The following is a 17,568-nucleotide window of genomic DNA, read 5'->3' on the forward strand; positions in this document are numbered from 1 at the left end:
TTCGCAAGAAAAATATATTTTTTAAAAATTTAATTATAAAATTATATAAATATTAATACAATCTTTAATTTTCTTCTACTATTTTAGTAATGAAACGATTATAGAGTTTATTCGAGTCTGATCTTACCTGAGCCTAAAAAAAATAAATAAAAATTCAAATGCAACTTGATTCGCATTTACACCAAACCTAGAAATCTCATTAGGAAATCAAAGAACCCAGCGAAGATCCCTACAGGTGTTTGTTCAGAAATAATGTCTTACATGTGATTGTACATGCAATAAATATGAGATATAATTTTCTTAATATATATGAAAATTTCAAAAAAAAAAAATATTTGCAAGTCCAACTTAAATTTATATTCTTGAATTAATTTTTTTTTTCCAATTTCCAGTAACCCTTCGGAATGGTATGAGATTTTATTTAATTAAACAAACAGCTGCTCCCACACAAAATAACACAAATTTAAATAAGAAAAATAAGAAAAAGAAAAATAGACACAATATAACACATTTTATGAAAATCATGGGGTGGAAGGAGGGAGAGTCCCTTGAAGGAAAGAAGAGATGAAGGTTAGTGCACGTTGCGGCTGGTTGCTGGGGACCAAATGGCCAGCCCCTCTCACTGTAACCAATGCCAATCCTCCTTCACCACATATCCTCCTACCTCTTTCTCACTATACCATGCATGCCAACCCTTCTTCACGCCAAGCTTTAACACGTTCAACGAATACCTGGTCGCAGCAACCGGCACGCGCCCATCCTTGTCCCCACTGTAATTATTTGGATATCACCATATCAATTATCAGGTGTCGTTGAACTGCTACTTTATATATTTTCAGTTACTTATATGCCAAAATTTTCACTTAAAAAATAATTCAATTAAAAACTTGCCTGTATATCCAGACACTCACTCCACTTTGAATGATATTTTTTAGAATAGGTAGAATAGTAGGTGGCCGCTCTGTCCATGCATAATCTCTGCAATGTCACTACATTTATGGTTTTAGTTTAGGTACGTAAGATAATTTAACTTCAACAACAATTTCAACGTAATATGATTACACGAATAAAAAATATATTTAAAATTCAATAAAACAGAAAAAAATGAATACATATATCAGAATTTATATTAATTAATTTTCAAAATTTCTATAAATATATAACATTTTCATTAGTACCTGCAATGGGTCCATTCAGTCTGATTTGCGTGGAGGGCGTTTTGTACCTCTGGAATATTTAGATAATTTGTTGGGAAGAAACCGAACAACCGAAACAAAGCGAAAGCACAACCGTGTTCTTTCTCTCCTTATAACTCCTGTCAAAAATTATGGCAAGCACAATAACACAAGATATGTTCTCTAGCAACCTTAATCAACCACAAATCAACTAATGCAACCACAACAAAAATAAATAGAGACACCGATATTTTTACGTGGAAAACCCTCTAAATCAAGGGTAAAACCACGGGACTTTAGAGTCCGATCAAGAGTTCCACTACCATCAAATGTTCAACTACAAGATCACAATATCAAGCCTACAACAAACATTCAACTCCAACAAGGCTAACAATATATAATCTTTAGCAAAAGAGAGAAAATGAGAGAATATCACCAAAACCGCAATTTCTTTGAAAAATGGGTATTTTGATGCTACAAGACTCGGATGTAAAATCCGACCGCATAAAGTCAAGAACACCTTATCGCCTATCTGCTGTCCAAAAACCAGCTCAATCGAACCACGGATGTACCTTCGATCAAGAGTTGATCACTTCTGCACCAAGCTTGAAAACTGAAATTTTCTTCTCTTTTCTCTCTGCTTTTACTTTGAGATTTTTTTTTGTTTTAGCTCTACAAAAATTCTGCCCACATCACCCGTTAAAGCCCCCAAAATGGCTTTTGACAAAACCAAAAGAGACAATAAAATATGGCGAATTATGGGTTTCCCACATAGTGGGACCCACACCTAACAAATCTCCCCCTCCAACTATGTGGGGAATGCCTCCATGCCGGAGGTCAAACAACATGCTTCAAACTTTCCTCTTGGTAAGGCCTTCACAACATATCGCACCATTATCATTAGTGTGTATCTTCTCAAGCTCTAACACTTAGCTTCAAGAACATCTCAGATCCAATGGTACCTCACATCAATATGCTTAGATCTAGTATGAAAAGTTGAGTTCTTACCAAGATGAATAGCACTCTGGCTATCACAAGACAGACATACTTCTCCGAGTAAAACCAAGCTCATGCACAAACTTCTTCATCCAAAGCATCTCCTTACACGCCTTGCTTCTTTGCAATGAACTCGATTCGGTGGTGGACAATGCAACACACTTTTGCGCCTCGATTGCCATGCCACAGCTCCCCGCATAAGTGATTAAGTAACTCAAGTAAATTTCCTCGAGTCAATGTCTCCGGCCATGTCTGAATCTGTATACCCAACAAGAACAGGTTTCTCATTGCCAAAACAAAGTTTCATGTTGGAAGTGCCACGAAGATATCTCATAATCCACTTCACTGCATTCCAATGCTCTCTGCCTGGATTAGAAAGAAACCGACTAACTGTACCAACGGCATAAGCCAAGTCTGGTCTCGTGCAAACCATTGCGTACATCAAACTACCCACGACTGAAGAGTAAGGAATTTTCTGCATCTCTTCCTTCTCCTTTTCTATGGAAGGACTATGCTTAACACTCAATCTAAAGTGCATAGCAAAGGGAGTATTCACCGCTTTAGCTTTGTCCATACTAAACCTTTGAAGTACTTTCTTAATGTACCTCTCTTGTGATAACCATAATTTCTTGGCCTTTTTATCACGTGTCAGTCTTATGCCAAGAATTTGCTTTGCTGGCCCCAAATCTTTCATTGCAAAGGATTTACTCAACTCTTGTTTCAACTTCTCAATTCTAGAAGCATTCTGACCAACAATAAGCATATCATCAACATAGAGCAAAAGAATAATAAAATCATCACCAGAGAATCTCTTAACAAACACACAATGATCGAAGTAGTCTTCTTGTAGCCTTGCTCCCCATAATGACTCAAACTTCTTGTACCATTGCCTTGGAGCTTGCTTCAAACCATACAAGCTCTTCTTCAATCTACACACATAGTCCTCTTTCCCTTGTGCAACAAAACCCTCTGGTCTGCTCCATGTAAAGCTCTTCTTCCAAGTCACCATGAAGAAAAGCGGTTTCACATCCATTTGTTCAACCTCTAGGTCATAACAAGTCGCCAAACTCAAGATAGTTCGATAGAGGACATCTTCACAACCGGAGAAAATATTTCTTCAAAATCAACCCCCTTTTTCTGAGTATAACCCTTGACGACCAATCTAGCTTTGTATCGTGGAGATGAAGACTTCTCTTCTTGCTTCAACCTGTAAACCCACCGATTATTCAAATCTCTTTTGCCCTTAGGCAGTTTCACCAATTCAAAAGTATGGTTCTCATGCAAGGATTGAAGTTCGTCTTTCATCGCTTCAACCCATCGATCTTTGCATTCACTCTCCATAGCCTCTTCATAACATTCGTGTTCTCCCCGTCACAAAGAACATATTCATCGGAGAATACCGATGAAGATCGTCGATCTTTGGAAGACCTTCGAAGTGGAACTGCTGGTGGAGCTATAGGTGCTTGTTGTTGATCATTCACAACATCATTCATGGGAGTATCAAAGTCACCTGTAGTCTGATGGTCACCACTAACATCACCATGCACATCATCCCGGATAGGATCCGGTGAAGAGTCTAGGGAACCGGATTCACATCGATCAAGTCACCACTACCTTGTGAATCCACTTTCTCCGCCTTATCAATGTCATCAATGGTCGATCCTCAATGAAGACAACATCTCTGCTTCTCACGAGTTTCTTCTGAACTGGATCATAGAGTCTATAACCAAACTCACCATCTAGACCATAACCAATAAAAATGCATTGTCGAGCTTTGGCATCCAACTTGGATCTTTCATCCTTTGGAACATGAACAAATGCTTTACAACCGAACACACGTAGGTGATCATATGACACGTCTTTACCAAACCAAACTCTATCTGGCACATCACCTTTCAAAGGAACACTAGGAGACAGATTTATCACATGTGTCACTGTATTCAAAGCTTCAGCCCAAAACGATCTTGGTAACTTTGCATCTGACAACAAACATCTGACTCTCTCAATCAATGTTCGGTTTATTCTTTCAGCTAACCCATTTAACTGTGGAGTCTTTGGTGGTGTTCTCTGATGTCTGATTCCCTGTCGCAGACAATACTCATGAAACGACCCTATGTACTCGCCACCATTATCAGTACGAATGCACTTCAACTTCTTCCCAGTTTCCCTTTCAACTGATGCTTGAAACTGTTTAAACACCTAAAGACTTGATTTTTAGACTTCAAAGTGTAAACCCATAGCTTTCTTGAACAATCATCAATGAAAGTCACAAAGTAAAGTGCACCACCATGTGATCTTACTTTTATCGGACCACAAACATCTGAATGGACCAACTCTAGCAACTCTGATTTCCTATGAGGAGGATGGCTTCTAAATGAAACTCTTCTCTCGCTTTCTCGCTAGACAATGAGTACAATTCTTCATGTAGCATTCTTTAAACCCGAAAGTTGATTCTTCTTCGCTAAACAAATGAGCCCTTCTCACTCATGTGGTCGAGCCGTTTATGCCACAACTCGCTTGAGTCATCATTCGGTGTCACATTCACCATCTCTCGAAAAGTCAAAGCTTGCATCAAGTACAAATTTGAGCTCTTCTTTCCTCGAGCCACAACCAAGGAGCCTTTAGTCACTTCCACCGCCTTCTTCATCAAGGTGTTACAGAATCCTCATCATCAAGCTTTCTGCGAAATCAAATTCAAACGGACATCCGGTGCATGTCTGACATCCTTGAGAGTTAACTTTGTTCCATTGTTACTCACCAAGCTAACATCTCCCATACCAATAACCGAAACCAAACCATCATTACCCATCTTCAATACCCCAAAATCACCAGGAGTATAAGATGTGAAGAATTCCTTCCTCGACGTGACATGAAGTGATACACCAGTATCAATCACCCAACTAGTCTCGTCGCATGCTAGGTTGACCAAATTCTCATCACAAATAACTAACAGATCTTCACGAGTAACAGTAGCAACACGCTCGGATTTTTCATCGTCATTCCGATCGTGTTTATCACCACCACATTTGTTCTCTTTCTTCCACTTGAAGCAATATTTCTTGATATGACCTTTCTTACCACAATGATGACACTCAAGATTCTTGTATCTCGATCTTGACTTGCTTCGGCTTTTATCTCTACCCTTTCCATCTTTGTCTCTGTTTCTCCCCCTGTTCTCGATAACCAACACCTCGGACTGTGATGTAGAACCCTGAGATCTTCTTCTAACCTCTTCATTCAACACACCACTCTTAGCCAAATCCAAAGTAATAATACCCTGTGGGGCAGAATTAATGAGTGAGACTCGAAAGGTCTCCCAAGAGTCTGGTAGAGTAGCAAGCAACCAAAGTCCTAAAATCTCGTCATCAAATTTGACACCCATACCAAGCAACTGATTCATCACACTCTGAAATTCACTAACATGGTCAGCTATAGACATTCCTTCTTTATATTTCAGTGCCATCATTTTCTTCAGCAAAAACAACTTGTTATTGCCCGACCTCAAAGCATACAAGCTTTCAAGCTTCTCCCACAATGTTCGAGCATGTGTCTCCTGATCAATGTGGTTGTAAACATTTTCTTCAACAAATTGCCGAATAAAGCCACACACTTGTTGATGCTCAAATTCCCATTCTTCATCACTTTTCGAATCGGGTTTTTGAGTAGTAAAGACCGGAAGATACAAAGCCTTCACAAACAACAAGTCCTTCATTTTATTCCGCCAAAGTTGATAATTTGTGCCATTCAACATAATCATCTTGCTCGTATTAATTTCCATAATTATCTGACACAATAACCAAGCTCGTACCGTTTGTTGGGAAGAAACCGAACAATCAAACAAAGCGAAAGCACAACCGTGTTCTTTCTCTCCTTATAACTCCTGTCAAAAATTATGGCAAGCACAATAACACAAGATATGTTCTCTAGCAACCTTAATCAACCACAAATCAACTAATGCAACCACAACAAAAATAAATAGAGACACCGATATTTTTACGTGGAAAACCCCTCTAAATCAAGGGTAAAAACCACGGGACTTTAGAGTCCGATCAAGAGTTCCACTATCATCAAATGTTCAACTACAAGATCACAATATCAAGCCTACAACAAACATTCAACTCCAACAAGGCTAACAATATATAATCTTTAGCAAAAGAGAGAAAAATGAGAGAATATCACCAAAACCGCAATTTTGAAAAATGGGTATTTTCGATGCTACAAGACTCGGATGAAAAATCCGACCGTACAAAGTCAAGAACACCTTATCGCCTAGCTGCTGTCCAAAAAACCAACTCAATCGAACCACGGATGTACCTTCGATCGAAGAGTTGATCACTGCTGCACCAAGTTTGAAAAACTGAAATTTTCTTCTCTCTTTCTCTCTGTTTTAATTTGAGATTTTTTTTTTGTTTTAGCTCTACAAAAATTTCTGCCCACATTACCCGTTAAAAGCCCCCCAAAAATGGCTTTTGACAAAACCAAAAAGAGACAATAAAATGTGGCAGAAATTATGGGTTTCCCACATAGTGGGACCCACACCTAACATAATTCTCTATAAAATAATCCGTGCAAGGATCAAAGTCGTGCACCTAATTAATAAAATTACACATCTTACCATTTTTATTTTTATTTTAACAATAAAAAACAGAATTATTACTACAAAATTCTCTTATATACTTTGATTAAAAAAAATTTTCTTGAGTTCTCTCAGTTTGTAGATAAAAAACAAAAAATATATCGCAAATATTGAGATTAGAAAATAAAACTTATCTTCTTATAGTTGCATGAATCAACTGCTTAATTAATTAATTCTAAATCTAAAGACTTACACTACCGTGGGAGCCATTTTTCAGAGAAGAGTCGAGGCAAATGGGAGCATAAATGTTATAAATGTCGATGTCTCCTATCTCATCATCGGCCTGACCAGTGAAATCAAAGCATTTTTCTGAAACAGTATCATTGGCAAAGTCACAGTATTTGTGGATTCCTTTGTAGGTTTCGTCTGAGTTCAAAGCATGTGTCCAGAATTTATCATATATCCCCCGTAAAGTTATGGCCTCATCCAGCAACCCATTTCCCACCTGAAAACCAAGGCATTAACATGAACTACTAATATTTTCAAACTGAAATCAGCATATGTTTATTGAACTTACAGCAATGCCTTTGAGGTTGATAACAGTTTGATTTGTGTTTTCATTGTTGTAGAGAATAGTGGAAGCTAGCTGAGGGACGTAGTGACCGGCATAGCTCTCACCCGCGATGAAAAAAGCCCTGCTTTTATACTGAGTGAACCTCTCCAACCAGTTGACCAGAAAAGTGTAGGTGTCGATTGCGGTGGTGGTATCCCCGGCATTGTCGTAGTCGGAGGATGTATTAGAATAAGAAAAGCCCACACCAGCAGGGGATTCAAGGAAGAATACGTTTGCCACTGCATATTATATGCCATCATTTGTTTGAGATTAATTATATAGTAGTTTCAAGGTGATTAGGTTAGGCCAACTCACCATTGTTCCATGCAAAGTCATTCCTGAAGAGCGTTTGGCCATCACTGTTTACTCTAAATGGTCCTAACTCACTCATAGCCCCATACCCCAGTGACGAACATCCTGGCCCTGTGATGTGATCCCAACATTTAAAAACTTGTCAAAATTAGGCCGAGCTTGGTTCGGCAAAGATTTTTGTAATTCAACTCACTCCATTAATTCATCCAACCAACTTAATAATACATATTAAAATACCTCCATTGAGCGACAAAATCAAGGGATTATTAGACGAAGAATTGGGAGGCGACTCGACCAAGTAATAGAACAAAGCTCGACCAGCCTTTTGATCAACAGTCACATATCCTGCGTATTGATCAAAATCAACGCCGTCTGGTTGTCCCGGCAATGCATCAATCTCGTCGGCTTAGAAATTTTCCCATCTTGCGGCTCAATGCAAACAGGCGAGTACGTCGACGGATTGGAGCCATGCAAGCCAGCTGCCCATGAACGTGAAGAAGATATACGAGATTTTTCAGACCTCCCCGACGTCAGCAACTTGTGAAGGATTTCACCTTGTCGATCGGCAGCTTCACAGAAGCTTAGAAAACTGAGTAGCCAAAATGAAAAGAGTAGACATGAATACAGAACTGGCTTCATTATTGTTGCTGTCAACTCCATCTCGGCTTTGACAAGCCAAGCTGGTTTACAAAAGGGTATATAATTAGCAAAAATGAACGGGAAGATTAAGGTGGTCCGTCTGGATTTTAGACTTTGGAGGGATCGAAGATGATCTAATTTATGGTAGTTAAAAACAAGAAATGAAAATCCAAAACTGCGACCATTAACTGAATTTCTCTGAGAATTGTTTCATTTTATCTAATTAGAACTGTTTTTCTAAATCATCCCTGGTCACATATGTATAATTTTTATACTATTTAATTTGAGTTAATAAAATAACTTTAAATTTCAAAATTATTTATAAATGTCACTATCCGAATTACTAAATGAAAATGGATTTAGATACAAAACTCTAAAATTATTATTAAAAATAAAACGATATCTCAACTTGTTATCTAAAAAATAAAAACAATTTCTAATTAATAAAATAAAATTTTGATGATTAATATCGCATTTACTCTGAATTTACTGAATATAAGAATTAGAAAATAGAAAATTAGAATCTATAAAAATCAATTTTAATTTTAATTCTGATTTGTTATTTTGACCTAGAGGTATTAAATTATAGTGGTGTACTTCAGGGTTCTTTTTTTTTCATTTAAAAGAAAATTCACGAATTGTTTCTTAAAATAAAAACAAACGACAAGAAAAGAAATAACAAAGCCAAGCGCAATTAAATATAGTGATGTGTTTTTAACTTTAATTTCGCCCAATAAAATGACAATAAATGTCTTGGTTTTGTCAAAATATTCAATCATTAAATATATATAAAAATTTCAATAAATATAATAAAATATTGATTCCATTTAAAACTTTACATTTTACAATAAGTGCAATTATATATATAACCACCACTTTGTTAAATAACCAATCTATGTATAAAAAAAAACAAAACAAAACAATCGTAAACGAAATTGAAAAAAATGTAAAATAAACAATTTTACACAGTACAAAATGCTCTCCTTCATGATGATAAATATATAATTTAAAAAAAGAAGAAGAAGAAGAACTAAAATTCCCTTGTTTTTTTTTTTTTTTGTTCAAAAACCAAAATCAATAAAACAAGATTTTGATTTTAAACAAGGGAGGGAAAGAAAAAGAAAAAGAAAACAGATACAGATTTGGGGAAAAAAAAGAATGAAAGGGTTACAACATAATATTAGAGAATATTATGTTGAATTATTAATGATGAAGATCAAGGTTATTTGATTTTGGATGGGTAAAAAATGAGGAAAAAAAAAAGGAAAAAGAAAACATATTTAGAGGAAAACGCAGTCACGAACCCTGTCTCTCTTTCGACGCTTTGCTTTGCGTTTCTTTTTCTCCAACTTTGGACTGCTGGGCTTGTGACTATGCAACTCTCTCCATCTGTCAAATTATTTGCGAATTAGTTATTTTGTATGATCTCTTAGTAGTTTTAGATAATAATAATAGTAGTAATAATAACAACAATATTAATAATTTATTTTTAATCGTAAAAATAAACAATCAACTCTGTTAATCCAGAACAATTTAAAAATAAAATGATAAAAAAATTTATATAATCAATACCATATCAATATTACCATACGGTAAACCACCTATTTTTATTTTGAATTGACACAATCAATCACAAAGTACTATTTTGATGTGGAGATCGATTTGTATTATATCAGTACAAGATTTATTTTAAGTTTCACGGTTCTTTTGATATTATCACTTTCTGTTTCAAATACTTCCTTTAATTATTTGCATTTTTTTTCTTTTAATAATTTCATCTAAAAGAAACTGCATTTCCATGTGCAAAATATTGGAGTTTGAAATTTTGAATATAAAAACTTATAATATTTGAAATTTACATTTTAATATAAAAAAACATGAATGTTTGTGATGGGAGCAAATAGATAAAATTTTTAATAAATATTGATAAAACCTCACCAACTTAATAATAACGACTTTGGCTTATACCCTCTCGTATCACTAATGCCAACTTGGCAACCAGGGTATGATTACCTTTTCCGATTTATTTGGCGAGAAATATTGGGTACTATGGCGAATCAAATGCCACCTGAACATTAAAGGTGGAAGCATTGGATGAAAGTAGGATGGCTTAGAAAAGAGGTCATTATTAGTTGAGATTCGAAACTACCCCCTCAATAGGCAATAGCCAATACCCGATGGCCTTTTATCAAGGATGAAAAAAATGAGAAAGAAGAAAAATAAATTACTCCAATTATTAACTTTTATAACCATTTTCTAATTTTGGAACAATTTTTTCATTTCCTTAACAAGTGAAACCCTAAGACTAATTACTCTTCATATTAACAACTTTCTAACTAAAAATCTATTTTGGCCCCTCTTGATAGTTTTCTATCCCCCCCTCCCCCAAACATAAAAGTTTTCACTATTGCTTTTTAATTTTTATCCTATCAAAAAAGAAAATTTGGAACCAACACTGGTTAAAACAAACAGCCTTACCACCCAAGTCTCAAGCATTGGAGATGAATCCAAACTTAGATTAGATTCAAAAAAATTAACAATGTTCACAATCACGTTAGAACCCTATTAGGCAATTAGGCGGAAACAGAATAAAAGAATTGTGAGCTCAACCCTCTTTTTATGACATGATAAACATCACCAAAGCCCGTATGTGCAAATCAACAAACATTGAAAATAACATACTGAGATTTTGACATGGTAAAAATTACTCAACAATAAGCAAAACATAGAATCTTTCCAAATTGTTTTAGGTTTCATGGCAGCAAGAATAGAAAGAAAACACCAAATTGAGAAAGATAAATAAGACACTAACAACCCAGACTAATGAACAAAAAACAGAGCAAACAGGTAGATATTAGGGTCTAGTCCACGAAATAATGCATACAAAGAAACAGTCAACAATCCAACAAAAGGTAGTAACATAAAAACATAGATGCCCTATTGATATAAATAGAGATCTTAGCAAACTTATCTGCCCTGTTCCCCTTTTTACCCATTTTTTATCCTTACTTGGCCATCATGACTTTGACGAACTCCTCATAGTTGATCTGCCCATCACCATCAACATCAGCTTCACGGATCATCTCATCAACTTCCTCATCTGTAAGCTTCTCACCGAGATTTGTCATGACATGGCGAAGCTCAGCAGCAGATATGAAACCATTCTGGTCCTTGTCAAACACCCTGAAAGCCTCTTTAAGTTCTTCCTCGGAATCAGTATCCTTCATCTTCCTTGCCATTAGGTTAAGGAATTCAGGAAAATCAATGGTCCCATTTCCATCAGCATCAACTTCATTGATCATATCTTGGAGTTCTGCCTCAGTAGGGTTCTGACCAAGTGACCGCATCACAGTCCCCAGCTCCTTGGTAGTAATGCAACCTGCAGCAAGGAATTGAATAAATGCAACAAATAAGAGTACTATTGGTTTCAAAAACAATCAGCGCTGACAAGTAAATTTGGCCAGAAAAACAGGAAAACAGTAACTGTAATATCTAAGGAAAAAAGAATACAAGATTATAATTTAAGATAAAAGATAGCTGATGATTTTTGAACTTTTGTAATGCCAAAATGCCTGCCAAAATATTTCAAAAAGCCAAATACATGGTCAAACAAGAACTGATTAGGATAATGAGATCTTTTCAAATGTGCAAAAACAAAGACACAAATAGCCGGGCAGCAATGCATTAGTCAAACTTGTTGAGAGACAACAAGCTACAGGCTGATGCATTTCAGAATGCACAGACATCTAGGATCAGAAGTTTGATAAATCATGGATCATGTGATAATAGCAAACATGTACTTGCACACAAAAAGTACAAAACTCTACACCTATTCAGTATTCTTCAAGCAATAAGCACCAGACATAATATTTCATGTTTACAGATCACAAAATTAACCAACTGAATCAGCCACAGCAAGTGTGGAATTCTCGTGACAAATCAATGACATGAACATTTCAATTCTAGATTCATAACTTTCAGGCATACATAATACAAACATAAAAGCTTATTTCCACTTGAAACAATTAGCCAATGATTTTATGACCAATAGGCATATCCAAATACTACTAATGGGCCTATATCTCAAGATGGGTAGGAAATGCAGGTTCAATCAAAGGGAATTACATCTTAAAAAAAAAAAAAAAAGATGAAGCTTCGCTAGTCATAATTTCAGACAAAGAAAACGCAAAAACTAAATCTAATCGGCTAAACACGATCTTAATCTTAGACATAAACTATGCAACAAATCGCCGAAAACATTGAAGAGCTAGGCAGGTCATGTTTGCATCTAAAAATATCCAACTCTAAGAGCTCAAATAATTGAAATCAATGAGCCGACCAAGAAAGGTCAACGAATAAAGAAGATGAGGAAAAAAACGAAAGAAACATTTAAAGCGATAAAAATCATGAGCCAAAACAATCAATGAAATGACATGAATTTAAAAAAAAAAGATAAAGCAGTTTCGTAAATTCATAAACCGGAACCCTAGATCCGTCACATCATTCAAAATCACAAGAGAAAACGATCGCAAAACTAAAAACAGAACACACACACAAAAATAGTATCGTAAACTAAACCGAAGCTTAGATTTGCGAATTAGAGTTGAAACGAGCAAAGTCATTAAAGCAAAGCGAAAACTGAAAAGCATGAAAGAATAAACTTCAGAGAGAGATGAGAGAAAGGACCATCGCCATCCTTGTCAAAGAGGCTGAAAGCCTCCTTGAACTCAGAGATCTGATCGTCCGTAAGTTGATCGGCCATGGTCTTCTCTCTTGAGCTTTTTTTTTTCTCGGAAAGAAGGTGTTTGGGAAGACTGACGGTCCCGGAGGAAAATGATGAGAGCGTGCGAGCTGCGAGGTTGAAATCTTTTTAAATGTAGAAAATAAAAAAGGGGGATGGAAGGGCAATATAAAGGGCCCAACACAAATTAAGGCATCTGATTCTCTCTCATCCGCACGCATTTTCTCGCTTTCCTCTCATTAAAATAAAAGAATTCTTTTTTCCATTTTTGAATTACTATATTTATTAAACACAGTAAGATATTAGATATTTTTCCTTTCAAAACAACGGACATTTTATAAGAGCGGAGAGGTGTCTAGAAATTTTTGAAGTTCCTTTGTCATGTTCGATATTGATTGGATTTGGATAGGTTCTTGATAAACCTAAATTATCATTTTAAAATTACTTTATATATGTATTTTCATAAATAAATTTAAATAAATATATATTTATTATCAATTACTAATTTATTAGTTTAAATTATAAATTATTTTGCCTAAGATTTGGCCTGGAGTTGTCTAAAGATAAAATTACAAAGATGTTGGACCGTGGACAAAGTTTGTAGTAATTCGAGCATAAAAATATTTTTATTTAAAATAATTATAATATGAATTTTGTGGTCTGGTTGAGATTAATTAAAAACTTTTTGTGATAAGGTTGGAAATTGTGTGTTAAAATTGTTTAAATTGATGGGTGGACCCAACTGTATAATTTCTTTTCATTTAACTAGGGAATAAAAGATATCAAATTAAAATATTAATTTTAACAAGGGTTAAGAAAGATGTTATAGTATTTAACTAAACGGATAAGGCATTGCATGCTTGGTGGTGTATATCTCTCATTATATATAAATCTTAATATAAAAATAATATAACATCCCATACCCGATCTAGCTACCGAGTCAATATATCAAAATGTCACATTCGTTGCCAAAGTAACTATTGAAAATTTCAAATCAATGTATCATATTATTTAATTAATAAAGATCATTAACTCATTTAAATAATAATTGAATTTACAATAGAACTAATTATGAGTTAAAGGAGCTCATTAAAATATCCACAATTGATCAAAGGCTAAATTGTATAGTTCAAAAAAAGTTTTGAACTGCCATCGCGACGTTGGGGTTTCCACGTCATGACATGACAACTTATCATTGTGACGTCATCTCCATTTTCCTACAAGCTTCACGCTTTATTTTTATTTATTTATTTTTTTATATCATTACTTGAACCATATTCAGATATCATAACCGCCACTTCATTTTACATATCTTCCACTTACATTTATTTCTAATCTCAAGTCCTCGTAAAAACATAATATTCAATCAAAGATAACAAAGTTTATAAAATTAATACAATTATTAAAGTTTTACAAATAAGACCATTGGAGGATTTGCACTTTCAAAGTAGTTTACCCACTTTATGTATATTTCATATTTATTTCTAATTTATGCCATCAATTTAATTCTTCATGAAATTTTAAAATAATTCAATATTACATCCATTAATAATTATTTACTTATTTTATCAATTCGTTTAAACATATTCACATGTATTAATCATTTCATCACTTACAACCATTTCAAAACATTTGATTCATCTACTATATATATATATATATATATATATATATATATATATATATTTTCTTTCTTCTTCTCTCCATTTCACATCCTTTATGTATATATTTATTAGAATCTTTAGCTTTTTGTATATAACATGCTTATATGTAACATTGTCTATAATTCCACTATTTACTTATATGTTCATATCAAAGTTGTTCACTTGAGTCATAGTCACTAAATAATTTATATATTGACAAACAGAATTCAAAATTAAGATCCGCTTGATGTTTTTGAAACTGGACTTAAATATATTTTTACCGTCAAAATTTTAGAATTTAGAATTTAGCTAATCAGTACAATAAATTATTCAAATTTGTCTCTGTTCTGTTGTTTGACAACTTTAACATTTCTTTACTAAAAATTAATTATCTCTTAGTGCGGAATTTGGATGATTTTTTTTTATTTCTATTGAAAATAGACTCATTAATAATTTAAACATATAAATTTAAACTCATGAACAATTTTTTTCAATTTTTTATGATTTTCCAAATTCAAAATAGGGAACCTGAATCCACTCCGACCTTGTTTCATGAAAATTAATATATCTCAAACTATAAAATCCCGTTTCTTTCACTATTTTTTCCATATGAAACTAGACCCAATGAGCTTTAATTCTATATTTAATTCATTCTCTAACTAAATTTCTATAATTTTAGGTGAATTTTCAAATTAAGTCACTGCTGCTGTCCAAACTGTTTTAATGAAAATATTTTCTTTTTCAAGTTTCTTTACACTATCTTTTATTCAATCACACATAATTGTCATACTTTTGATTACTATACAATTTAGTCACTTATGTTTATGTGTAGATTTTTTAATTTTAGTATTTTTCACCATACAAATCACATTCTCTCTTACCAATTTAGTGTTTTAAGTATCTATTCTTCATCAAATACTTTCTATTTCTAGTATTTAGATTAAATACATGTTTCATACATCTCACTGAAAACATATTTAACTCAATCTATTGAAATACAAGTAGGTTTAGTATGAAACTTATCTCATCTGTCAAGAATTTCTTCATTTCTTCTTCATTTCCATACATTTCTCATCTTCACCACTTTCCTTCATTTTTCTTCTCATTTTCTTCACTTTCATCTACTATTTTCTTGCTTCTAAATTGATAAATATATTCTCTAGAATCTCTACTTTATCTTCTATCTTTAATATTTAAAAAAATTTCAAAAATTTTAGGTTAAAATGTAGGTTTTCATGGCAAAGAACTAAGTTGTAAAGAAAATAAAACTTCCTTTCTCACCCTTTCACTCACGTTGGAAAGGTGATAAACTTCCTTCATCATTTCTTTCTTTTATACTACCATCTTTAAATAAAATAATAATAAATATCTAAGTAAAATATTAATAAAATAATATTTAACTAATTAATTAAAAAAATCACCGAAATATCATCAACATTATCATTTCATTTTAGAAATCTCATTCTAACTAATTGACCATTTTACCCTTCATGATCTTTCAAAATTCCATCATTGAACCATCACTTAATTTGGTAAAATTGTTATCTAATCCCTCACAATTATTCACCTGTTCAATTTGGTCACTTTATGCCAATTCCATATCTTAGTAAATTAGATTATTTTCAGTTTTGGTCCTTTAACTTTCTTATTTTTACACTTTGATCCCTTAAAATTTGAATATTTACATTTGAGCTAAAAAATTTTCACATATTTACGATTTAGTCTCTCCCTTAATACATCATGTCATGCTTCTTGATTTAACTCTCTTTTGATATATTGCAACTTTTATTTTCTTTGATCTTATACCTTATTTCGATAAGATTTTATCTTATATTATTTAAGATTAAGGGAGTTTTGAGGATGTTACAAATAATTTATTTAAATAATACATATTTATCTAAATTATTTTAAATTACAATAAAAGAACTCTAAATACAGTTCGTGTTTAATTAACCCGTAGGCCATAATCACTTTTAACTTAATTTGAATGACTTGAATAAATCTCTTCGATGAAAAATCTCTAATGATTCGAAATTTAAGTTTGCAAATTGAGAATATATATGTGTTTGTGGAATAAAAGAGAATTCCGAATTCTCCTTTTTGAATTTCATACGTGGAACTTGGAAGTAGTATTTTTACTTGAATTGAATTTGGTTGTGTTTTTTGTGATGTATTGAGGTCAATTAATACAATTGGGGAGTAATAGTCAAAACGGAACGGTGGCTAGACTATTTCTAAGCAGAGAAGTTGTACTGGAAGCTCTAAACGGGGCCTGACAATGACAGTCTGAAAAGATTTGGCATTAGAAATAACGTTATTCAAAGAGTTATAATGAAAGGATTTTATCAAACAAAAATATTATTTATTTTAATAGTTTAATATAATATCGGTAATTTTATTTTAAATTTTAAAATTTGAATTTGAATTTAAATTTTAAAAGATAAAAATATTTAAACTTAGGATAAAAAATTGATGGTATTAATCTATCGAAAAAGAGAAATAGATAATGTGATGTTACTATTTCATACATTTCAATATTGAGCCAATTGTTGATGATTTGGTAAAACTTTAAATTACGGGGTATACTAATGAAAAGTAATTCTAATGTTTTTCTAAAATATTCACTTATTTCAAAATATTACAAAATAAAAAATTATTTTAGTTATTTATTTAATGTTTTACTTTTTTAGCGTTTGAATTTATATTATTTATTAAATCATTGAAAATGAATGAAAAAGATTAATGTTTACTAACATAACGGCACATATGTGAATTATTGTGTATATAGTAATTAATTATTTTAAAAAATTTAAAATATTTTTTCATAACTTTTATACTTCTCAAATAATTTTAATTTTCTCTAAATCTCGAAA

At 33.1% G+C, this 17,568-nt stretch overlaps 1 protein-coding gene and 1 pseudogene across 1 annotated transcript; both read right to left on the reverse strand.

The window, feature by feature from the left end:
• Positions 1 to 236: 236 nt before the first annotated feature.
• Positions 237 to 8,311, reverse strand: LOC108451019 (serine carboxypeptidase 1-like; annotated as a pseudogene).
• Positions 8,312 to 10,998: 2,687 nt separating this feature from the next.
• Positions 10,999 to 13,262, reverse strand: LOC108453303 (calmodulin-7). Its single transcript, XM_017751329.2, has 2 exons — positions 12,998 to 13,262; positions 10,999 to 11,690 (listed from the first exon to the last, which is right to left on the reverse strand). The coding sequence occupies exons 1-2, from the start codon at positions 13,071 to 13,073 to the stop codon at positions 11,317 to 11,319; spliced, it is 450 nt and encodes a 149-aa protein (XP_017606818.1). The 5' UTR covers positions 13,074 to 13,262; the 3' UTR covers positions 10,999 to 11,316.
• Between the last annotated feature and the right edge of the window lie 4,306 nt (positions 13,263 to 17,568).

The sequence above is a fragment of the Gossypium arboreum genome, chromosome 5 (assembly GCF_025698485.1).
Source record: "Gossypium arboreum isolate Shixiya-1 chromosome 5, ASM2569848v2, whole genome shotgun sequence".
In the NCBI taxonomy this organism is placed as follows: Eukaryota; Viridiplantae; Streptophyta; class Magnoliopsida; order Malvales; family Malvaceae; genus Gossypium; species Gossypium arboreum.